This window comes from Pseudopodoces humilis, chromosome 29 (assembly GCF_049639895.1).
Source record: "Pseudopodoces humilis isolate 2021_Gansu_Grassland_sample_001 chromosome 29, ASM4963989v1, whole genome shotgun sequence".
Taxonomy (NCBI): domain Eukaryota; kingdom Metazoa; phylum Chordata; class Aves; order Passeriformes; family Paridae; genus Pseudopodoces; species Pseudopodoces humilis.
This window is the reverse complement of record NC_142228.1, coordinates 2,482,532-2,508,445: the sequence shown is the minus strand read 5'-3', so window position 1 is coordinate 2,508,445 and position 25,914 is coordinate 2,482,532. Positions and strand designations below refer to the sequence as shown.

Below are 25,914 nucleotides of genomic sequence, written 5' to 3'. Positions count from 1 at the left end.
CAAGGCTCTGGACCTCCTCTCTCAAGATGGGGAAATCCTCTTCAATATAAAGGTGCTGGTGCTTGGGTTTGGTTCAGCAGTGACTCAGGTGACCTGTCAACATCAGCTGTCACTACTGACACTGACAATCCCAGCTCAGCCTCTGGAATGAAGCATGGTGGCATTAAGCAGTGGCTTCACTTTGACAGGGGAAAATTGTGACAGGAGAGAACAGTCAAAAAAAGTAAGATCCAGAGAAAGGGACAAGATGGGGAGAATAGGGGGAAAGATGGGAGGAATCAAAGGGAACAGCAGCCCAAGAGGCACATGGGGTGCAGGGGATCCTTCAGGAGCTCTGATTTCTGTGGGGTTCACTACAGGATAAGAAGATCTTGTGCATTCAGCACAGGCAGACACATTAACACATGCTCTGTACCAAACTTATTCCCTACAACACCAAGACCTGGAAACCTCCTTACATGAAAGAACCAACAGCTACAGGTTTGTTTTTTAATCTTAACAAATCCCATTCCCTGAGAGCAATTTCATGTGACAAAACCAGTCAGGGTGGGAGCTCACTGTTGCGGATTTCTGGTATTGTCCAGCTACAAATGTGCAAGTCTGACAAGAAATTCTCATGCTTCAAGAATGCAAGCTATAAAAATCCTGAATTCTTGTTTTTATAGCTTAGTCTAATTTTATTTTATAATTTTATTGATTTTGTCCTGTATCTATAAGGCAGTGAAGGATTTCTGGTAAAATATTTGATATAAATCACTCAGACACTATAATTTTAGAGTCTGGTTCAGGAAAAAAAAAGTTTTCTAAAGGTATGTCATGTCTCCTCTGAGTGATGGTTTTATCACTCATAGAGTGATCACTGAGATGACAAACAAGCTGCTGCTTGACTGGAACTTGCTGTCCTGAGAGGAGGGGCTGGAGTGTGTCAGCTCCGTTAATCCTACAGCAAAACTCCTAACAAAAGAGTTTGTGCAGCACAGACATGTCAGGGAATGTCTTCCAGGAAAGCTCTGTGGAAGATGACAAACTGAGGGGTTCAGGTACCACAGATACAATGCTGAGACTGTGCAAAGAACAAGTCTGTGTGTCAAGACACTGGATAAGGAATCTCTGAGCTAAGTTAGTGAGACCAGAATAAACTCATAAGCTTGAAAGAGCCTTTCTTTTTTTTTTTTCCTTCAGCAGGTGATTGGTTTCTATTTCATTGTACAGCCTGTAAGGAGAAAATGCTGTAGAAATCATTGTCTAAATTATGTTATGGGGCATGATCTGTATTGGCTGCTAGATTTATTTTGTTTCTCAACGGTAAATATTGAACAGAAAGAAACAGCTTTTATCTGCTACCTGGTTTTTGTAAGTGTTCATCTGATACTGATCCAGCGTGATGCCTGGGGCATGTTAGAAAGCAGCAAAGTGTGTTTCACCATTGACCTTCCAAAGGAATTATCACATCTGAGTGAAAGAAGACTCAATGAAAACTCCCCAAAGTTTCCTACTAAATTTTGTGGTGTTTTGTTGCTTGGGTTTTTTTAATGCAATATGATTTGCTTATTGTGGACTCTCTCAGTTGAACAGCCCCTGGCAATACACACAATTCAGGGCATTGACATTACAGGGGTCTTTAAGACAATTTTTATCTTCAGGAGGGCTTGTCTGAACTTGTTTCCTGAGCCACCAACCCATGGAGACACAGGGATCTGGCAAGGTACACAGACCATTAATCTGCCTAGCAGCAAAACTGAAGGGCTGTGGCAAAGGGCCAGCTTCAGTTTGAAACACGTTTCCAGAGCGGTGAACACCCACCCCTGTGCTCTGCTCAGCCTGGAGCGAGTGGCCATGCCCAGAGCCAGCCTGTGAGGGCACATCACAGCTGGACTCTGCCATCTCTTCCCTCCCAAGTGCACTCAGAGTTTCATCTCTGAGTAAAAATGCTGAGCATTCCCTGTGCCTGCATTAACATCCCAGCTCGAAATGTCAGAAACCCCCTTGGTTTATTCCAGCAACTCCTGTAAGCCTTGGGTTAGCTGAAATCCTCACCCTGAGTTCTAAGCTCAGTTTCTGTACTGTCAAAGACTGTGCTAAAAACAATGCTCTTCTTATGAGGTTTTTAACAAATGTATCAGTTTTCCTCTTTAAGCTTTATTTGAGGTTCCTGTGTTGTGCAGAGAACAGGCAGCGCTCCCCACACGCCCCATCCCCAGCAGGGCACACGGGCAGCTTGTGTGCCTCCCACACCTCCCACCTCTGCCTTCCCGGGCTGTGCAGGGCGAGCAGGGCTGCATGACTGAATTCCTGAGTTTCGCTGGCAGTTTATTAGCTCTGTAATGTATTTCTGTTTCAGACTCCTGCTTTAAATGAAGGATTAAGGTGACTCCTCTGAGCCTTATTTTCAAATACTCCATTTCCTAGTGCACACTGGCATTAAACACTTGTATTGCTATCAGAACAGTGTTATCTTAAACCCGTCCTCTTTACATTTTCCAAAGTAACAGGATCTTAGTCCTCCCACATTTACTTTTTTAACTGAGTTGTTTCAATCTGTGTTACCTTTCTGGACTATTTCATAACAATTAATAAATTTACTGTTCCCACTCTTCCTTGCACACCGATGGATGCTGATTGTTCCTCACACAATGCCATGAATAGATGCTTTTTGTACTTAAAATTCAGACTCCAAAATCTACATATTAGTTCCAAGAAAAAATCAAGAATAAGAACATTTCTAATTCAATTCCAAAAATTTAAAGGGAAAAAAATGCAGATAGAAAAGAAGGAGTAACGGTGAGATAAAGAGATGATTCTACATTTTTCAACGAAAGGAGAATTTTACTTAAGCCTCAATTTTAGAAAAAGTTGATTTTCTGAAGGTAGCCATGGTGAGCATTGTAAATAGGCGAGTGGGTGGGGCTGAACTCACTTTGTTTTTCCATTCTTAAATGTCAGAGAAGTAAACTCCAATTTTCAGAACTATAGCCTGAAGAAAAAACATCTGATTCATGCCTTTTGTTTAATTAAAAAAGAAACCCCAAGCCCCTGCGATGTGCTGCCAGCACTTCTTGTCAGGAATGTCATCATAGTTGGCCTCACCTCTAGGGAGGAGGAATTTTGGAGGGAGGGCTGCAGTGGGGTTTGTCTCCCAACACCTGAGATCATGAGGATATAAAAGAGGCACCAGGGCAGTTGAAGGCACAGTCTGTCTTCTCTTGCCAGACTGCATAACTGACCTTTGCTCCTTCTCGTGCCTCAGCCATGGCCACTTCCTTCCTGAGCTCTTCCTCCACCTGCGGGGGTGGCATTGGGGGTGTCGGGGGCGGCAGCTGTCGCCTGTCCTCGGTGCGCACCGGAGGCGCCTGCCGGGCCCCGAGCATCCACGGCGGCTCCGGCGGCCGCGGCGTCTCCATCTCCTCGGCCAGGTACGTCTCCTCTTCAGGAGGAGGCTATGGCTTTGGGGGGGGCTATGGAGGAGGCTTTGGAGGGGGGGCAGCCTGTGGCTTTGGAGGGGGCTCTGGCTTTGGAGGCGGTGCTGGCTTTGGTGGAGGATTTGACCTTGGTGGTGGCTTTGGTGGTGGCGATGGCCTCCTCTCTGGCAATGAGAAGATAACCATGCAGAACCTGAATGACCGGCTGGCTTCGTACCTGGACAAGGTACGAGCCCTGGAAGAGGCCAATTCAGATTTAGAAGTGAAAATCAGAGACTGGTACCAGAAACAAGCTCCGACCAGCCCTGCCCGTGACTACAGCAATTATTACAAGATAATTGAAGATCTCCGAGATAAGGTATGACATTCATATGTAGAGGAGTTATAAGAAGGCAAGAGAATTATGGAATTTATGTTCTATGTCTTTAAAATAAGATTGAATAATTACAGAAGAACTAGTGAATCCCTCATCCCAAATACATTGAGGTCCTGAGCATTCTAGAAGAAAAGAATAGTCTCTTCTCAATTTAAGCACCAAATATCTTACCCTGACAATGTGATGCTTGTTGAAACTAAGATGGTTGCAGTAAAAGTCAGCAAAATGTGTTTAGAATTACCAACATATTTATTCAGGAATCAAATAGGAAAGAAAGTGACAGGTAGTCCTCAAAGGCTGGAAAGATAATTCTCCTGGCTACAGATAAGATCAGGTGTTGTACAAACATATTTCCCTATTATGGTTCTAATCCATGTTGCAGAGAGTACCACAGCTCTCTGGTTTGCTTATGGAATATAGATCATATATATTACATATATATATCATCATTCATGGAAACCTTTCTCCATCTTTCTTAATTTCCAGATCCTTGCTGCTACCATTGACAATTCCCGGGTCATTCTGGAGATTGACAATGCCAGACTGGCTGCTGACGACTTTAGACTGAAGTAAGTTCACCTGGAGCACGTTTGTCTTCACTCTGCTTTGTCTTCACACTCTCAAAACAGATTTTTCTTTAGTAACTTCAGAACCAAAACACCCAGGCAAGCAGAATCCATTGATGAAGGACCAATTCAGAGTATAAACCTGACAAAACACAGCATTCAGATCACTGAGCTGTTTGCATGAGTTATAGCCCATGTCTTCATTTCTCTGTGATACACAAATGTTTTTACTAATCTGAATCACAGGGGAAAGAAGGCAGGAATAGGTGAAATTTTCACTTAGAAAGAACTGAGTGGCAGGGAGAGATTGCTGTGGGGCTGCAGCAGTTTTCTTCTGGAGTCTGAAATTTAGAGTAAGGTGGGGCTTTTCCAGCTCCCAAGCTCAGCAGTACATCAGATGATAAAGGTCCATGTGCAGCTGCCTTCCCTGCAGCAATACACCTGCAGGTTTCCATCTTCCCTCCTGTGTCCCAGGCAGCCCTGGCCCACCTGTGCTTTCCTACACACCAAAGCTGGGATGACACTGCAAAACTCCTGTCCTGTGTGACAATGTTTCTATTGATGCTGATAATCATTATTAGGTTCTGCAAGGTGAAATGTCATATCCTCCTTGAACAAAATCATACGGCATTGTCTGTGCTTCCTTATGCCATGGCTGGATATCGGAAAAAACAGCTTTAATGCTTTTACACTTCTAAATCTGTATGTTTTCATCTACAGTCCACTGTTCCTTCCATATGTGATCATTTTATAGCTCTACTGAATACAAACTCTGACATGTTCCACTGCTTGTTTCATTTTTGAACTGCAGGTATGAGAACGAGCTGTTCCTGCGCCAGAGCGTGGAGTCCGACATCAACGGCCTGCGCCGGGTCCTGGATGAGCTGACCCTGTCCAGAGCCGACCTGGAGATGCAGATTGAGACACTGAAAGAGGAGCTGGCTTATATGAAGAAGAACCATGAAGAGGTGAGAGTCCTGACAGTGCAGGGAGGAGATAACTCCCCTTTAGAATTTATCTCTTGTAAATGATACATGGAAGTTACATGTAAGTTCGTGTGTCCTGTGTGAGTTCACAGAGTAGGGAAGCTGGTGTAACAAAAGAGAAAATGTGATGTATGCTTTATGTGTGTTCCATCTGTGATACTTGATAGCACAGGTACTGTGTACCACAGCAGGGATTGCTGGGGGCAGGAGGAGTGTGAGAGGAGAGAGGCTGATCTTTCCGTGTCCTCTGCCTTCTGCCCATGCAGGAAATGAAAGAGTACTCGAACCAGCTGACTGGAACAGTCAATGTGGAAATGGATGCGGTTCCTGGCATCGACCTGACCAGAGTTCTTGCTGAGATGAGGGAACAGTACGAAGCTCTGGCTGAGAAGAACCGTAAGGATGCTGAGGCGTGGTTCTTCACTCAGGTATGGTCACACCAATGAACAGCACAGCAATGCACTGCCTCAGCATTACCACCCTGGCAGGTCCCTACCTCCCTTTCTCAAAATGATTGATTTTTTTTTATACATTTGTATGTGATTTTACAGTTGTTATTCCTTTCAGACAGAAGAGCTGAACCGTGAAGTTGCCACCCACACCCAGCAGATACAGACCAGCAAGTCGGAGATCACGGAGCTGCGCCGCACCCTGCAGAGCCTGGAGATCGATCTCCAGTCGCAGCTCAGCATGGTACGGAGCTGCCCCGAGCACACCACAAGGCACTGCCTCACACTGTCCCCTTCCTCCCTCGCTGTCTCACCTCTCCTCAACTCCCCCTCCATGGGACAATCTTCATTCTAACCTGCTCTGACATTATTGCTCTTTAGAAAGCTGGGCTGGAGGCCAACCTGCGGGACACAGAAGGCCGATACTGCGCGCAGCTGGCTCAGATCCAGGCCCTCATCACCAGCGTGGAGGAGCAGCTGAGCGAGCTCCGCTGCGACATGGAGCGCCAGAACCAGGACTACAGAATGCTCATGGACATCAAGAGTCGCCTGGAGCAGGAGATTGCCACGTACCGCCAGCTGCTGGAGGGCCAGGACTCACAGTATGTCACTCTGTCCCAGTCCTGACGAGCAGATAAGGGTAACAACACACTCTGGAGCAGGAGCTGTGGCTGCCAGGCTGACTCCAGAGTGCTCAGTCACGCTCCCTGCACACGCAGCCTTTGGAAATGGCAAAGCAGGTGCCCGGCAAAGTCCCCGGCGCTGCCGTAACTCAAGCTAAATCTGCACATCAGGGATGTGGAGGATTTGAAAATATAAATGCCACCATTTTGACCATGATGAATTACAAAAGGCACCAGGCCCCATATATATGTCTCAATCCTTTGGTTGCACTGGAATTAGAGCCTTCAGCCTGAGACAACCCATAAAAACCTGCTCCCAGTATTTCTTAACTTCTGGTTTTCTCTATTTGTGCACAGAGGTGAAAGTACTCATCCTCACACACCAGTATTCCCAGCTAGAAAAGAGCTTGGAACAGACTCCAGCTTACTTCAGTAAAATCTACATTTTCATGCCCATTTCTCATATCTGATCTATACAATACATGGAATTACTTTTGATTTCTGAGGATAAATCAGCTCCTTCCATAGTTTGTAGAAGAGGTGTTCTGAGGAGAGGAGCAGTATAAGGAGACACCTCAGGACAAGGAACTGGTCTGACCACTGTTCCCATTCCCTCTCAAGTACATAGGGGTGGATTTCAAAGCTGAAAGCACCTTAACACCACCTCTGGTAACAACACACCCCAGAAGCAGCCACTGAGAGCAGCCGTGTTTAAATCCTGGCTTATTTAAATTCCTAAATGGTACAATGGTTTCAGGGAACAGGGTCAGGAATGGTAATTAATCAAATATTTCTTCTCTACAGGTTGTCAGGACTGAACCCCAAGGATGGTAAGAAACATTTTTATTTAATGAGGGGCTGAAATGAACAGGCAAAATAGGATTAAATAAACCTTTTAGCCTTGGATTTCTTCTTACTACCACAGATTCCGTTCTCCCCACAATGAGCATGTTCTGTATCATGTAGAGACAAAAATATCATACTTTATTTTATGTGCATTTTTGAACCCAGTAGATTTCCCAAATGATTGTATAAACTGCTCATGGGATTCTAAAATACTCAAGTCTCCCAAAAATTCCTAAGTTCCTCTGCTGATTCACGTAACATATAAGAAACTTCCAAATCCATATCTGATGTGCACTCCTAAGGGTTTCTGGATTTCTGGAGGGCCAGGAGGGAAACTGGATAAGACGTGAAGGCAGTTCTGCCTTTGCTATGTGAAAGATCTTGTGAGAAAAAAACAAACACAACCTCATCGTTCAGCTCCTCAGGGTCTTGGCAGGGCCTTATTGTTTTTTTTGTTCCCTATTTAATTTTTTTATTCCCCCTACAACAGTATATGGGGCTGGTGGAAGAGTTCGTTCTGGCACAGAAGATGATGGAAAATCTACCCGTGACAGGAGATTCTAATAAAGAAATACTGAATCCCTGCATGGACCCAGTGCAGCCTCCACACTGGCTAATGCTGAAAGAGCCTTTTGCTTCCCCAAATCACAAGAATGTATCCAAGAATGTCTTTCCTTAGATTTGCTCTGCCTTTGTACATGAGCATTGGCTCGCTGGGTCAGAGATGCCAAGTTTGTTTTCTGCTGGTGCTCTATTGTGTCCCAACAATAAAGTTTCTGTTCTGCTTCTGCAAATAAATCCAGTCTAATGGTGTTTTTTTGAGCCACTGTGGCACTGCCACACACAGCCCACAGACCCTCCCAGTATGGGCTGCTGTAACCCAACCAGGGGATATTCTGGGAATAACAACAAAAATAACAATAATAACTTTAAAAATAATAATAAAGACAGAAATGAAGGGACAGATAAAGTGCCATTAGATTCTGCCAGCTATCTGGAGCTGGTATCACTTTAAACAGAGAAGATAACTTAAAAAAATCCCTAAGATCTTTGTTCTCAATTCCAAGGGCACAACAGGGCTGCAATTAATGCACAAATAAAATGCAACTCTGAAAAAAAAATGCATATACTTGTGTTCCTGAATTGCCTGCAGCACCAAGGCAAATTCCCTCAGCTCCTAAGGAAGCAGCAGGCACAGTCCAGGTGAAATGAATTGCTCAGAGTTTGCTGCAACTGTTTTGGTTTTCATCCATCATAAAGAACATCCCCAGCCCATGTCACTGCTGTGCCTGCTGTTTTAGCCACACCACCTTCTCCCAGCTACACATCCCCCACCAGTGGAACTGAAGGGATTCTGATAAAGCTTTGAGAGCATGGTGATTCCCTGGAGCACACAAAGCAGTTACCCAAGTGCTGTACTTTGCTTATATAACATGTTTGGAAAAGGCGTCCTTAGCCCCATCGCTGGATATTCAATCCACATGATAGTACCTGCAAAAATGATATAATTTCTAGAATTACATATTTTGTTTTCCTTCCAAGCTCCTTAGAGACACTATTTTTGTGTCTCCTATTTTATGACATTTAAGAAAATGAAATATACACTGCTGGCATCACCAGTTTGGCTATGAGATCATTGGTGCTGCTGGTAAGAAATGCACATCCTGCTGGCATTCCCACTGGAAGCATTTTGGAAGAGGTTCTGGCAAACTGCAGCAAAGCAACATCACAATCCACTAGAGAGGAAAACCAAATTGTATAAATTATATTTTTTCCTGATCCATAACCTGGTGGCTTGTATCACTCAAACGGCAAGAGAGGGAATTCCTACAGCCACAGGCAGCTGTCCATCCATTTGTATTCCAGATGGAGGAGTTGAGTCACTCAGTGATTATTACAGGATATTGATCTGTACAATGTAATTGTCAAAATATTCTGCCTGTATTTAAACTGCAGCCTAGAAATTCAGCTCAGTTTTCTTCCCATGCTCCAATTCAGTAAAACAAGCATGATTCCCAGATGAAGCAAACCAGGACTGTGGAGCAGCACCCATTCCCAGGGAGCAGAGCAGTCCCCATCCAAGGGTGCCATCTGCTGACAACAGTTTATTTCCTTACTCCGAGTGTCACTTCCATTCTCTGTTCTGGATTAAAGAGGTGATCAAGCCCAAATTCAGCATTGTAGACTGACAAAGAGTCGTGTCAGATTTTGAAGTAAGTTGTTTGGTCTTTTTCATTGACCCTCAATATGTGTGGATCAAAACTGCATGGCATCTCTTCCAGTTTGGAAAGGCTGAGCTTCAGAGGAAGCACTTCCCATGTCCCAGATCACCTGCACTTTGGATTAACTGCAAGAGAAAATACAGTTCTGGTTTTCATGATGTGGTAATTCCATTATATTCTCAGGACTGAGTCTCTGTGGTCTCTCACATTGCCAGGCAGGGTGGGAATGCCATGAAGTTATTTCAGGTTAAACAGGATTCATTTTATTTCACGTTCTATTCTGTACATCCATGTGCAATTCCATCTCAGTGTGATAGTTCATAGACACCAGCTTGCTAGACTGAAAAGTCAATCCGAAATTGATCTCTTGTGAGATCTGCAGGATGTCATCAGTTCTATTATAATTTGGGGTTTTTTTTCAAGTTAGGGCCTCAGTTTTCGTCTGATGCTTCAAGCTCATCCCCCTCCCCAGCAGCAGGGCTGAACCCAGACTGCAGCTACTGATAGTGGCTGTAACCAGAATATTTGGGGATAGCTAAACCTTGTACTCACTGGAGAAGCCTATCTTCAATTATTTCTTTCCCCAAATAGTAAGAAATGACAGGATTTCTACAGAAGGAAGTGTCTGAGAAAGAAAGAGAAGCTCAATGTATAGAGAGCTGGGGAAAAGGAGCAGGTGTTGAGCAGAACCAAGCCCGAGCCACAAGGAGGAGCCCGAATCCTGCTCCGTCAGGAATGAGGCAGGGAGGTACCCGGGAAGCTGGAGTGCAACAATTCCTTATTGCTGCAGCATTCCAAATGAAACAAACAGGGAAAAACACATCCCTTCCTGTTTCTCCCAGGACAGTGTTACTCTGCTCCATGGGTCTCCCTGACCTCACCAGTCAGGACGAGCAGCAGGGCCAGGGCAGACCCTGGGGAAGGGGTTAAGCCTTCACCTAGATAAGGAAACCAGCTGCAGCATTTCTGGGAGAGCCTGTGCCCACTCAGCTTCTTGCATCTTCCCAAATCTTCCTCCTCTATCTCATCCCTCAGCCACGGACTAGAACGAGACAAGGCAAACCCACTAAGCCCAGCAGTTGCCACAGGACCACTCCCCAGTCTACAACCCCTACCAACATGAGGAACAGGACAATCTGCAACAGGCACACTGCACCCACCTTTCCTGGTTGGATGGATACCGTTTGACAGAAAGTTACTGAGACTGTTGAGAAAGACTATTTCTGCATGATTGCCAGGTCAATTTTTAGGGCTGGTAGCTTTAAATAATCACTTGCATTTTTTGAATGTTGTTAGAAACTTGTAGTGTAAATATTTTCTATAGCAAAGATAAATATCTTAATAGTATTAATGCTATTAATTACAAGAACAGCAAGAAATCTTTGCATTGCTGCCTACTGAGACCACTGAAACAGAACTGCACCTCAAATCATGAGAAATAGTAGAAAAGTATCCAATTCTCATGTATTTCCCCTGGAAATGGGCAGCTGAAGGGAACAGCTAGGCATTACTGACTGGAGTTTTTTGAGTTTAGAAGCTGGATGCCTACATGAAAGCCTCAGGTCTCCCACAGGCTGAAGCTGTTTGGCCGCTAAGCTGTTTGATGGCTGACAGGACACATTGCATTTGAGAATCCAAAGGTTTGAGGATCCAAAGGCTGCTGCAATTCTACAGCCTGAGAATTACCACAGAAAGTATCTGCAGAGCCCCATCCCTGCCTTGGCTTCACATTTATTCCCTTCATGAGCAGGAAAACATAACATACTAACTACAGGGTTAGAGAGAAGTCTGAGGCAGAGCTGATCCTGTTCCACACCTACGGATTTTGGCCACACCTCACTATTATCATATGAAAAGAAAAAGAAAAAAAAACCCAAACAAGCGAAAGGAAAGCAACCCGGTATGTAGCTGATTCCAAACAACAACAGTGTGCAGGCTCATAAATGCTTCAGAATTGACCAAGAGGAAGCACGTTTCGTGATGACACAATCTTGTTGCTGTAGTCATTCATCGAAGGGAAACTCCCACAGGAAAAGGCATAAAGCTGCTCAGGGAAGGCGAAGAGGCTGCTCAGTGCTAGGCAGCCAAACCTGGGGTTCGATTCACACAGAGCTAAGCATGAGCACCAGCCAAGGCCCTTTCCAGTTTTTTTCTGGGTCCCTCAGGGGTAGTTCAGGGTGTGGTTTGGCCCAGCAAGGAACTTCTTACAGAGCGTCAAGTGCAGATGATGGTGCCAGCAGCACACATCCCTCCTTCTCCTCCGCCAGACCCTTCTGGCTGGCTGCAGGAGGGACAACCTGGGGAAGCTTCAGCGAGCACTATGGGGAAAGCATCTTCCTGGGTGGGAATGAGAAACAGACTATGCAGAACCTGAATGAGCGCTTGGCTGCCTACCTGGACAAGGTCCGTGCCTTGGAAGCAGCCAATGCTCAGCTGGAGAGCTGCATCCTAGAGTGGCACAGGACAAAGTCTCATGGAAAGAGGCATGACTTCAACCAGTACGAGCAAAACGTCACTGACATGCAAAGACAGGTAAGTCAGAGTTGGGACTGTGTCATTCTGTGCTCTTCTAAGGAATTGGGCTTCTCCTTTATGCTGATGGCTTTCTTTTAAAGAGGTTAAATAAAACCTTTGAAATGTTAGAAATCCTCAGGAAGGTAGTTCCAGGACCTGAGCATAAACATTCTTTGTGTTTACAAGGAGGAAACTGAGCACAAGAGAGGCTGGAAGGGGGCGAGGGCGATTCTGCAGAGACTGGCAGAATAAAGGGATCCCTGTGCTGCCAAGTGTTCCTTTCTGTGCTGAAACTGGGGTTTGAGTAACTGCAGCTGGCAGAACTTGGTCTTTTTGACTGCACAGGTCTTGAGCAAATTACAAAGCAGAAGTGCAGAGCCTGCCCCTCTCCTGCCGCTGTCTCCAGACAGACTGGGGCATTCCAGCTCTTTGATTCCTGCGGTAGCAGACAATGAAACTACAGGAGTTTTGGGACCAATGAGCTTATGTAATCAGATGGAAAAATACTTCATTGTAATTAAGAAAATAGCAGTGACAAATTCCTTGTGGATGTTTTCACTATAATTAAAAGGAGAATTTCTGGTTCCTGCCAGTAGTTAATATTAATGTTCAACAGTAACTCTTTCAATCTCCCAAACTCACGTGTCTTCAAATTTAAGCATAATATTAATCTCTATTCATAATGAACATCCTTAGCACTGTAACCATCTGTGTGACTAATCAGTGTAATTAACTTTACATACCCATATGGGGCAAAACCCAAAGCTCTTCCAAAAGCAATGTTGTCATTTGCCCTCCACTTCTTATAATACAATTGCTTAGCATTCTCAAAATCCTGAGAAATTCTTTTTAAAAAGACTTGGAAATTGTGTTAATTCACATCTTTGCTGATTGGGGCCAAGGACTTAATCAAACTCGAAGCTCACAGCTAAAAGTGTTGCCTCCAGGCAGTAGATGAGGTGCTCGGACCACAGCCTGTGTAGAGAAAGCCAGACCTGCCATCACTCATTTCTGTTTTAAGGATAAAAAAAGGTCACCATCCCCAGACCTGGCACTTGGGCACTTTCCTTTTCAGCAGAAAGAGAAATACAAACTTGTTCATCAAGAATATATATGTGTTCAGGTTAATTTGGAATTAGTAAATCAGAAAGATTTAGGAAGACAGTAAGCATAAAACCATGATGCTGACTGGGGTAAAGCCTTCACTTTTGAATAGGTTGTACCAAACCATTTATATTTAACACTCACCACTTAAACAGCTGTCCCTGGCCACAGACACCTGCAGGCTGGTGGCTGCCCTGGATGTGCAAGGAAAGGCCAGGAAAGGATCAATTACAGGTGACAATTCAGTGATTGAACCCAGAATTTTTACTTTCTCTATAAAATCTTGCAATTAGCAGCACGTCTGCCAGTAAAACGAGTGAAAATATAGCATCTAATTATTAACTATAATTAAATTAATTGAATGTTAATTTAAAAGGTGAAACTAATTTAGCACCTAAAATAAAATTTAGACTAAATTTAGGGTCCTATATCAAATAATCCAGGATGTCTATGATATGCTGCCTGTCTGAACTTGGAGGCATATAATCACTTGGGTCCTACATTTTTAACCACGCTAAATACCTGAATTCAGGATGAATAGAATGAAATGAATACCTGATGGAGCAACAACTTTTGGGAAAAGCCTTGCTCCAGCCTGACTCTATCCTAACCCAGATACACAATGAAATAGCACCTGCTTTTCAGATAACTGTCTCATTCAAACACCTTGTGCTATTAAATAAGCAAAGTTATCTACAGAGCCTTCCAGGAGGGACAAAGGACATGAGACATGAGAGGTAAATCAGTGCAGGAAGCCTTCTTGGAAAATCCCTGTTTTGAGAAGGAATTGGAGTTTATTTCCTATACAATAATGCTTCCTATACAATAATGTGTGAGTTCTTAATGATACTGACAGTCTGCAGACTGGTACTAGAGACACAGCCATGTTCATAATGGATGCAGTAAGGAATTCCACGTGACCTAAGAAATAACTGGCACATGTGAGATCCCTTGCTGGCTGCAGAGTGACTGGGGCCACACGGCAGTGGGCAAAGCACTGACCAGTGCTCGGATCTCACAGAGTCACACAGCAATTCTGTACACGGCACAAAGCTCAAGAACTCATGTTGTTTTCTCCTTGCCTTCTACATTCTCCAAGGCTGGACTCAAGAACTGCCTCTTCTCTCTCACCAAATTCCAGGCAGCCATGCATTCAGGGTATTGTTATAGTTCTTGAGCTGGCCTCGATCATGTCCCAGGGCAGTATCCGAGGTGTGCTGCTAATTGCACAGGAATGCACAGTGTGTTAGCAGATTAGTTAAACATTCCACAGCACCTTCTTCTTCACTACAGAGGTGAACCTTTGACACTTCAGGAGAATTCTGTCATTTCCTTGTTTCTCTGTGATTCATTGAGGTGTAGGAAATTTACTCCAAGGTATTGAGAGCTCCGTAAATGACTTCTGTACAGCCACGGTGCCCCTTGGTTTGCTCTGTGGATGCTGAGGGAAGGGAGCTGGTGGGATGGCAACCACACTTCTTTTTCCTGTGTTAGAAAAGGACACGATGCCCTGCATTTATGATTTCCTGATAATTATGTATGAGTTCCTGTTGGAGTTCCTTCAAAGATTTGGCACAGAATACTGAACTTTTCAAATTCAGATCTATAGTTAAAAGCTATTCCAGGTTATCAGGGACACATGAGCCTTTCCATGCGTGCTGAGTGCATCAAAGGAATGAAATTCTGCTTCATCCTGCAGCTTTTAGGGCAATTTTCAAATCCCAAAGCAAAATCAGACACCTGAATCAATCAGTCTGTGCTGCTGGTTGATTCAGAGCAGCTATAGGTGCATAAATGAATTGACCACAACAACCAGATGCCAGACAAGCTCAGTGGGGTGTTCATGCACAGGCTACTTTTTAGCATAACATTAACCCCAGTATTTTGATTGTACTCAGACACAGCTTAATGGTTCTTACTGAAATTTGCCCTAAAGATGCCCAAGGCAGCTTTGTCAGCAGTGCTGAACAGGATCAGAATCCTGTCTCAAAACCAGAGGAAGGCAGTGACTGTTACTCTGTAACAGACCATGAAGTTTGTGTAATGAAATTCGTATCTTCTACCTGGCCAGGAATAAGATGATGCCTCCTGGTTCATACTCTCAAAAAAATAAGAAAAAAAGTACAGTATGATTATGAACAAAAATTGCAAAACACCTAGGTGAATCAGGAAACTGAACTGCTTTTATTCCTATAGTCTCCTTAGCATGGGAATTCCACTATTTAGATGCTTGCTATGAGCAGCAAAGAGGCTAAACCAGCACAGATTATTTACTGTCACCCCATGGTAACACCAACTCTCCTGCTGGATTCTCTGTTTTCCAGATCGAGGATAGCAAGATCACCAATGCCAGCATCCTTTTACAAATTGATAACGCTAACATGGCAACTGAAGACTTCAGGCTCAAGTAAGCTTTTCTTTGGTTTCCTCATTAGATTTGAGAGAGGATTAAACTAAACATTACTTTTTCTTGCTAATCCAATAGGGAAGTGATTTTACTGAGGTTTTCTGTTGATACTGGATGAATAAAAACAATGTAGAACAGGGGAAAAAAAAAACCCCAAAGGATGTAAAACCCACAAATGATTGCTGAAGAACCTTGACTCACCCTGTTTATGATACTTAGAGCAGTTCCTGACGAGCAGGTTTGACAGTAGACACTTGATACTTGTGACAAAAGGCACTTAAAACTGTCATCTGGGATTACAAATTATCCCCTCTAAGCACTGCACTTCCTAGTCCAGCCCAAATCTATTTCCTGGACTTATCACCTCTTCTGTCCAGCTCTGCAGGGAACACCTGTCCTTGTGGAGCTTCTGCTTTGGAGTCCCGTGCATTGTGCACAGTAACTGAGCCGGTGCATCACTGGCTCCCAGCACAGTCTGATTCTCAGCACATTGAAAAAGAGTTTTCACATCAACCAAAAAGACAAAATGTTTGTACAGAACACTTTCAGGCAGGTCTTTCCAATGGAAAGGATTTGACAATTCTCTAAGACTTCTTAGGAAGCAGGAAGATTTGTCTTATTTCAAGCAGTTAGTGATCAGCTATAAAAAAATATCTCAGCTTTTGGTAATATTGTGACAAACTTGGAAACCTTGAGCACTGCCAGCCTTTCATTATCAGTCAGCAGTGTCACAAAAGGAACCAGTGGAACCATTTGAGGGATGGGATTCAGGCTGAGTTTATTGAGTGAATGGAGAACACCAATAGAACCCAAAAAATATGGAGCAAAGGGAGAGATGCTGAGGAGCAAGTGTTTCCCATGCCCAAGGGTATCACAGCAGCATCTCTGTGCTTTTGACTTACTACAGACACTGGAAGAGGTTAGAGAGGAATATTAGTAACTGGCTTCCATCACATTTTTCTTTTTTTTCTGAAGGACTCAAAAGTTACCATTTTGGATAAACTACAGCAATCAGTGCTTGCTGATACTCCTTTTAGAGAATTGTATTCTCAAAGCTTTCACAACCTGGTGAAGGTTAACATGCAAAAAGGGAAGTGAAAAAAAGAAATTTTATTTCCTGCCTTATAGGAGGAGTTACAAGGGAGAAAGGAAAGTGAAATACAAAACTAAGAAAACTAATTTTATTGTTAAGACTATTCAAAAATATTTAATAACATATGTTAGAAACAGAATTGGTTTCTTTGGTTGTTTGTTCTCTCTAGTTCCCTACACAGACTAAGCAAGTCTACTTCTCCTTATACAAGAGCCTGAATCGGGCAGTTCTCAACACGCACGTTGTGTCTTCTCTTCCCTCATAAAGATATGAAGCAGAGAAGTGTCGCAGGCAGGGAGTGCAGCTGGATGTGGAGAACCTGCGGAAGGAGCTCGATGGCATGACCATTATTACCACAGATCTGGAAATGGAAATTGAAGGCTTGAGAGAAGAGCACATCCTCAGGAGGAAAGACCATGAGGAGGTAGAAAAAGTTCCACTTGGTAAAATCCTATCACACAAATCTTTACTACCATGCAATTAACTGAGTAAGACCCACAATCTGTAAGTGGGATTGATGATTCAGGACCTAATCCTGTTTCTGAGGCAGCCAATGAGAGTCAAGTGAGGCAAAAAGTCTGTGTCTGCTTTACCAATTACACTGGGGTTTCAGAGAGAACAGATTGCTGGAGTCTCTCCCACCCATCTGTCACAGATAGCTAATAATAACTGACATATTGGACAGAAATGTTCTCAGAAAGATTTAGATATAAATACACAGAGTGCTGCCGGGTTTTAGTCATCACAGACTTTTTCCTCGGTTCTGAATATATAATTTCCCTTACTCACAGAAGCATGGAGGCGTTGAGGGTTGGAAGGGATCTCTTTAGGCCCCCCTTGTCCACCCCCACTAAACTCAAGCAGCATTACCCAGAACAGGCTGACCTGAGCAAAACAGATCTCAAATTCTTGAAGGATCAAAATTAAAAAGAATGGCTGGTGAAGTCAGGCAAAATTACTCATTCTTGCAAAATCCTAAGCACAGCAATTAGATAATTCTCAAAAGCCACACTACTCTGAATTCTCCAGAGCTATACTCAGTGCTCTCTGTTATTCCCACATTTATAATTCCACTGCTTGAAACATGCTGGTTTCGCTTGATCTGGTGTTTGCAGCTATTACCTAACACCAGACTAAACGTCCTGCTCAGTGTCTGTGGCTTATTAAAGCTGAGAATGAAACACAGGGGTTGCACAGTGGTAGGTGCAGCTGCCTTTGGCTGACCCCCTTCCAGCCCAGGAGAGTTCTTGGACACAGGGGACCAGCAGAGCCATCCCTGTGTCCAGCTGATCCGCATTCCGTGATGTCATACCCCGAAAGGCTCCTTTGCCTGGGTGCTTTGAAAATGGTACCAGGCACAGAAGGCTGTGCTACACTGAAAGGAATGCTACCCTACCTGCCCAACTGGTCCTGTAATTATGTTGTTTACACAGTAATTATATGCTTTAATCCAATTATTCCTTTAACAATTACATAGAACTTTTACATTACTCTCCTGTAAACTTAGTTATAGTTCCATAAATATTAACATAAAGGGTAAGAAAGATGAAATTACTGTTAGATTTTCATCAAGGTTTTGGGTTTCTAATAGATAAATAAATAAAAGATGGCAGTGCTTCTTCACTGAGTCCATTTCTTCCAGAAACATTCTATGAAAAGATCTTCTCACATGTTTTTTATTGAATTCTGCCACAGAAGCACCTATGTCACTGGTTTAAGTTACATCAGAACATTACATCATGATGTATTACAAATACATCAGTATTATCAATATATAAATTTTTAAAATAATATTAGCTTAATGTATATATAACAATTACCCCCCAAACCTCTCTGGGATTTGGTGTCTCTCTGAAAACTTTCTACTTCCATAAACGAGTTTGCATGTTCCCTCTGCTAACACATGAACAGGATATGGAAGCCAATCGCTCCTCACAAGACTTCAAAGTCAATGTAAAAGTAAACGCGGCACCTCCTGCAGATTTAGGCAAGATTCTGGCAGAAATAAGAGAAGATTATGAAGCCATAATTGAAAAGAATCGTCAAAGCCTGGATAATTGGTACAAAGAACAGGTAACAGCTATTCCCTGCTCATTCCCAAGCCCCCCATGGCTGTAGCTGTCTGACCAGAGTCTGTGAGCTTTTCTCTTGCTTCTGCTCCACAGAGTGCAGCAATGTCCCTGGCAGCAACCCCTAATCCCGAGCAGATCCAGCGCAACGAGAACGAGATCAAGGAGTTAAGGAGAACTTTGCAGTCCCTGGACATCGAGCTGCAGGCACAGATTAGTAAGGTATCTGCTGCAGACATCTTGGGCTGCTCACACACTCAGAAGTTTTCATGGACCAATTCTCCATTTAAATCCAGAGCCTAGCATAACTTTATTGCAGTTGTTAAAGTATGAGGGAAATTGGAATTCAGATCATGCTTGACTTTGCCAAAATATGCAAAATAGATTCAGAAACCATCACCAGGAAGTGAAAAATTTATGTCTCTTCATACGACAGAATATGAGGAGAAAAAGTGGAGAAGGAGGGATAGCTGACTCCAGGTCTAGAAAGAAAATGTGTCCAGACAATAAACAGTAACACAAATAATGCAAAGATCATATTTACAAGCCCTGTTATCAGGCATGAAATACACAAACTGTGAAAAATTGGTGGGGAACTTTCACAAATATTACATAGCTCTTACATGGGTTAAAGCTCACATCCCCGAGACCTGGAGACTGGAGCAATTCTGGGCAGTTCATGCAGAAGGGACAGGACAGAAAACAGTCTCAGGAGCAGAGCTTTGAGCAGAACGGATATGGCAGGGATAAACGACTCGGTTTTGCTTCTCATGCACACACGGCACAGCTTTGTGGTTCTGCTGCCTTCACAAGAATAGTTATGCAAATGCATAAGTATTTAAATTACCACAGCCTTAATTTTGCAATCTTCTAGCTAGAGACCAAATTTGCTGGTATTTCTGTGTTGTATCTACCACATAAATAATAATCATGGTCTTGGTATTATCTGCCCCGTCAGAAACACATGCTGGAAGACACCTTGGCTGACACTCGGAATTACTACGCTGCTGCGCTTCAAAATATGCAGCAGATCATCTCCAGATGTGAGGAAGAGCTGAGCCAAGCTCGTCGTGACATGAAGCAGCAAAATAACCAATATAAGGTTCTTCTTGGGATCAAAACGCGCCTGGAAAAGGAAATTTCCACATACCGCCTGCTGCTGGAAGGGAATGCTGACGGGTAAGGCAGAGCTGCCCTGACTGGAACAGATGAGAGTCCTCATATTTGGATTATTTATTTGTTTGTTTGTTTATGCTTAATCAAAGCTTGTGAGTCCCATACTACATCAAGGGTTGGTATTTTAATGTGACGGATCATAATAAAAAGATGGAGCCACTTAGAGACACTGGTATCCATGTAATTTGGATTACCTAAATTAATATAACTTTTTATTAAAAAAAGAATCAAATTCTCCACTCCCACAGCATGGCCATCTCATCATAGGAGAACACTGGTCTCATTTTTATCCTCTCATCTGATTTGTATGAAGTCAAAAAAAGAAGATTATCAGCCTTTAGAACCAGTACTCTCAGGCAGGCAGGACAGAGTGGTCCCAAGTGTGAGGGTATTTGTCAGAAACCAAACTGGGTTCAACAAGAACACATTGGTTCATTCTCCCACCTGTCCCTGGGAGCAGTAGTGAATGTGCCCAGGGATGGCTTCCAGTGACAATATCTATCAAAGGGAAAGCTCACATGGTATAAAAGCATCATTCTTTTTCCTTCTTTTTTTTTTTTTTTTAATTTTATCTCATAGTGGGATAAAGTCTCCTTAGAAACAGTGAGAAGGGGATAAATAACTTCTTTAAATTAGTGTAACATTATTTTCTCTCTCTTTCATTATCTTCACAGGACAGCAAGAAAATCTGAAACTAAAGGTAAAAGTTCTTTACTTTGTTCTTTGAAGTGACTCTTAATTACTGTCATTTCCAATCAAATTTTACTCAGGGCAATTTTAACCTCACTTGAGTGAAGTGTGGAAAGTGTGCATGGCAGGCTCACTGCAGAGTCCACCGGGCTGTGCCTGCCCATGTCAGTCACACACGTGGCCACAGCTCAGGCTCCAGACTAAAGCTTTCCTGGGATATGAGGAGGCAAGGAGACTCCACTGGGTGACTAAAACAGCATTAGGGCCTGAGAGCAAACCAAAAATCTGCATGTCTGGAAACTCATATTATGGCATGGGCATGACCTGCAGACATCCAGGATAATCTGCTGATTTGCATTGGCTGGGCTGTCCCTGCGTTATTCATTTGCCCTGACCTGGACCAGACCCAGGGTGACTTTCTGGCAGCACATTTCACACAGAGAATAACAAACATTGACTTGAAGGAAAACATGTAGAGAAAACTTTGTTGAGGAGGCAGCAGGCAAATGACTAAATGAGGCTTTCCCTGCATCACTCTGTCTCAGCATTGCTCCTTGGATAATTAAACTTTCTTTTCTTTCAGAACACTCTGGGCTGAGCAACCGAAAGCTGAAAGCGATTGTCCACGACAGCGTGAACGGGGAGGTGGTGTCCTCCACCATCAACGAGCTGCCCCCACAAGCCTGAAGGAAAGCTCTGCCAACCTCGGCTCCCCCAGCAGCAGCTCCCACAGCCCCTCTGGGAACAGCGTGCCGTGGGCTGGCTCCCCGTGTGTCAAACAGGGATCCTGTAGGGAACGCACTTCTCAAATGATCTGCAGCCTAACACTGCCACACAGAGCTGGGTATAGCTGGCATTGGTAGTTTAAAGAGCTTTTAGTCACCAAAATGCTGAAGAAAAGCTGTTGAATTAAAGTGACTGGCTGAGCTAGCGACAGATGTATTATGCACATCTCCCCAGGGCAGGAATATCCATCTGGGATTCAGTTATCTCTCTGCAAATTAGCTGTAATTTAAGGGGAATAATCTCTCAACTTTTTTCCTGGTCTTATGTCTCTCATCATATACCTCACTGCAGCAAATAAATTTTTATCCATCACTTGTTCTGGTCCTTGGAATATCTGATTTTGCTTTCCCTTACATATGCCCAGTCCACTGTGGCAGTGTCACTGACGTGGGTCAGGACAGCCAAAGCCTCATCATTTCAGAATGGACAACACTGGAAGAACACAAAAAAGAAAAGAGGAGACACAAGTTACAGTGACATTTACATGAGCAAAACTATTCAACTTCCCTACATGCAACTTATCAATGTCACCATTTAAAACTGCATTATGAGTAGGAGTGTTGCAAACTCACTTTACTAAAAATAGTCCCCCAGAAAAGTTTCTTTATTCTTCAGTTTGAGAGAAATTTTCTAGCACTGTCTTTACTCACTTTCCCTCAGAGCCTGTAAGTACTTTTCCAGACACTCATTTTTTCTTGATGACCCAGGTAATTCAAAAAACCATCTCAGTTATTTGGTCTCAAATTAATGTTCACTGTCTCTGTCAAGGGTTCTGCAGTCAGGCCAGACTGATGTTTACAGTGCATGTTAACATCAGGGAGAGCTGTCAGCCTTAGACAAACTCAGTCTTTCTCCCTTTCTCATGCCCGAGTCAGCAGCAGACCCTGACAGCAATAGAGCTATGCAAAGATAAAATCTGGGCAAGGAAAAGAGAAAAACCATTAGGATGTTTAGATGAGGAAGAGTGTAAGGCAGAAGGAAGAGAGACCAAATGGAATATAATGAGTGTGTCAGGGATTTGCATTCCAAAGTCACCGTCTGCGTGTCCAGGGCAGTCTCGCATTCATGAGCGACATTGTCATCGTGTTCTGTCATCCCCACGCACCATGGACTCTCACAAAAGGGCTCCTGCTACCTGCCTTGCTTTTAAACAGGGCTCACAAAGGAAAGGGGAAATCTCAAAGGAAATGCAGATTAAACTGAACAAAGTCCACTTCTGTCATACTGTGTTCTGCTACTGGCATGTTCCAACCAGTTCCTGATCCCCCCTTGCCCCCCGCAGCCCAGCTCTCCACCCTTGTTGCACAAAGAGATCCCAAAAGCATTGGATGGATTACCTAATGGTTTCTTTAAACTGGGTAAAACTTGTACTACAGGATTAGTAACTCCTGGCTAATTAAGAGTGTCCTTCCTTATGGCTTACCAGATCTAACAAGCCAGACCTGGTGTTTGCAGCATCTGGACAAAATGTGGTCTTCTTTTCTGTGTTATTTAAAGATATGTTCATTTATCAGATTTACATAGCTGAGCCACATTGCTGTGACACAAATAAGTATAAAAACTTCTAAGTAGCCCCTTATTTCTACATCAAAGGAAAGTATGTGCTTTGTGCTGGGTTATTGTGCTGAACTACAAGAAAGAAGGAAAAGCAAGTAATTGAAGTGCCTTATGGAACATGCCTGCCCTTATTTCACATTCCCGAGCAAGTCTCTGGCTTTACTCTGCCCTGGTGTCCCCTCACCACGCAGAGGTGACACCCGCTCCCCATGCTTTGTGTCACGCTCAGCTGTGGTCTGAGAGGGGCTGGATAAGAGGCAGCAGAATTCCTGTTCTCCTCTGCTGAGATGCAGCAGAATTCCCACTCCACTCCACCACTACAGCTCACAGCACCATGTTCACAATTAGTCCTTAAACATACAAATAAGCATTACACCATATTCTGTTTGTTTCTGGAAAAAACTGCTTATTTCTGGAGAATCTTTCACAGCTTCAGATTGCTCTGTACAACTGTAGATCTCCTTTCTGTTGAACACCTCGTGACACCGTGTCACCAGCCATGTGTGCCCGGTATCTGGTGGTTACTCATTACCTCTGAATTTGTGCTCTGGTAGATAAGCTATGCATTCCTAAATATATTTAGGGTGGGTCTGCACCCTAAATAATAAATAATGATGCTAATATTTACCACTTGCATACACTGTTAACATCACATTCTCACACCACGCTGAGAGATGAAGTCAGGGAGATAATGAATGGGGGCAGTATTATCATTCCCATTTTATTGCCTGAGAAATTGGAAAAAGAGATGACATAAATCACTCAGGGCTGCAAAGAAAGTCACTGAGAGCCACTAAATTAGAATCCATCACTTCACAGCTTCTACTTAGCCCAGCTATTAGATAATACAACTTCCCAAAGAGCCATTTCCCACTCACAGCAATCCTGTCAGTGTCTGATGGCTCGGAAGAGATAATGCCCTTGATTCATTCCAAGTGTTTATGGCTGGTCAGGACCCTGCACATACTCTGATGATGTTCTTCAATGCACCTGTGCCAACAGCCCGACTGAAATGAGTCCTGTGCAGAACCTTGTGCTGGCAGCTCTGGCAGCTTTGTAGTATTTGGGAGACTTTAAGAGCACAGGTGGTGCTGTTTCTGATTTCAGGACTGTGATGATGTATGGCTTGAAAAATGACTTTGTTAATTCATTGTATTGAAACTGATTGAACTCTGCCAGCTCATATTTGTTCTCCTTCAGTATTCCATACACACAGAAGTGCCATTTTGACATGAAGAAAGTGATGGACCCAGGCACAAAGAAAGTGCAATTTGAAAAATATGAAGTATCACTAAAAACAACACTCTCCAAGTGAATAAACTTTATTTCCCATAAATGGAAAAGGATAGCAAAGAAACATGAGCAGGAGAGAACAGCATTTCTCAGTCTAAGTGAATGATGCAACAATACTTCTGCAAACCAACAAGATACAGGAACTCAGCCTATAAAAGGAGGCTGAAACCATCAGCGTTCACAACCGGCTCCTCGCAGTTTCACCTGCCATTTAAGGCAGTCCTGCATGGAATAATCCTCAGCATGATTTCCAAGAGCCTTGACTGCACTCCAGCCTGGGCATGAGTCACAGCTCATTTCACTTGTAGAAATGTTAAAACTTATTAAGGTGTATTACAATAGGCAGCTTTGGTAAGTGAAGTGTTGATCCCCTGGAAGAAGTGTGCGATGAGGTAATGCAGTCATGGTTTGTGCTATTAATCACACATTCTTCTGGGGAGCTGGCCCCACACTGCTGGGGTTCAGCCTTATTTATCAACAGCCACATCTGTAGAATGAAAATTTTTGCTTTCTGCCTTCCTGGTTAATGCAGATGCAAAATTAACAAAGCCATTTCAGAAAGAGAAGAAAAGAAATCTTGCCTTTATAGCACTGCTAAGCCCACAGGTTCTATGGATTATTGAAGCAGAGAGAATAGGTAGAAGAGCTGGTAAAACATTTCACAATGTCCACACCCTGACCTATAAAGGTTTCTAAAGTTTTGCTAGGAGATGCCTGTTCCTGTGTATGAATCATTTAGAAAAAGGACGAATCTATAAACAGAGAAGCAAGGAAGGAATAATGCTGGAGAGGCTGCACCCCCTGATCCCCCATTTCACACATTGTACAGCAAAAGCATCTTAATTATTGACTCTACCTGGATGTTTGGCTTGGTGAAATCCCAACTAAAGTTTTACCATGTGTTGTTTCCTCATCATTCCTCCCTCTGTAAATTTTTTGATTATTTTCAAGGTGTACTTTTATGATATCTTTAATTGTGTGACTATACTGAAATGACCTACTTGAGCCCCTGGCCTAGGACTGGTACAAACCAATTATCTGCAAAAATATTCCATGAAGCAGAAGCATCAGTGTCAGACAGTTTAGAGTGTCCCTATGGCAGGAGGTGAGAAATATGACCTAATGGTGAGGCAGGTGCAGGGCTGCTTCTTCTGGACATGTTAATTTGCTTTTTGAATGTCTGAATATGCATCAGAACCTTAAAGGCACAAAATCATAACACCAGCTGTGGTAAAGACACTTTCAATAACTATATAGACTTCAGGGGTAAATTTTTTGGCTTTCCAATGTCCTAAGGACAAGTCCAAAGGAGTCAATGTGATGGGTTGTAATTAGGCTCTATAGAAAGCAACAAAAATGAGGAATATAATTTGGAAAAATGTGTTTCAATTAAGAGACATAATTAGCTGGAGCAGGCAGGGAAATGGAGAAACAAACAGGCTGAAGTAGCTACTAACTACAGTTCTTCCTTGGAACAGAAGTTAAAGGTGTGCTGCCTTTAGAGAAGTACCAGCTTTGGCTCAGCTCTGCACCCCTGAACCAACATATGAGAAAATAAAACATCAAGTGCATCAAACAAAAAACTGGGAGTGACTCTTGCCAGAACGATTTCAAAGCAGGAAATCTGTAACATTGCTGCAGACAGAAACTGTGATCTTAAAGTTACTCTGTGCAGGAAAGAAAACACATTCTTTTGTGTTTTATTAATGAGAACAATGACTAATTTTTGAAAGCCATT

The 25,914-nt window shown here is 43.2% G+C and overlaps 2 protein-coding genes across 2 annotated transcripts; both read left to right on the top strand.

Annotated features, from left to right (window-relative positions):
- Positions 1-3,249: 3,249 nt before the first annotated feature.
- LOC102113149 (keratin, type I cytoskeletal 19-like) lies at positions 3,250-8,022 on the top strand. Its single transcript, XM_005531441.3, has 8 exons — positions 3,250-3,777; positions 4,282-4,364; positions 5,173-5,329; positions 5,614-5,775; positions 5,915-6,040; positions 6,178-6,398; positions 7,224-7,249; positions 7,756-8,022. The coding sequence occupies exons 1-8, from the start codon at positions 3,250-3,252 to the stop codon at positions 7,827-7,829; spliced, it is 1,377 nt and encodes a 458-aa protein (XP_005531498.1). The 3' UTR covers positions 7,830-8,022.
- Positions 8,023-11,576: 3,554 nt separating this feature from the next.
- LOC102112963 (keratin, type I cytoskeletal 23) lies at positions 11,577-21,612 on the top strand. The gene is made up of 8 exons (XM_005531440.2): positions 11,577-12,019; positions 15,430-15,512; positions 16,873-17,029; positions 18,517-18,678; positions 18,771-18,896; positions 19,633-19,853; positions 20,525-20,550; positions 21,124-21,612. Exons 1-8 carry the CDS (start codon positions 11,606-11,608, stop codon positions 21,225-21,227), a joined length of 1,293 nt encoding a protein of 430 aa, XP_005531497.2. The 5' UTR covers positions 11,577-11,605; the 3' UTR covers positions 21,228-21,612.
- The last annotated feature ends 4,302 nt before the right edge of the window (positions 21,613-25,914 follow it).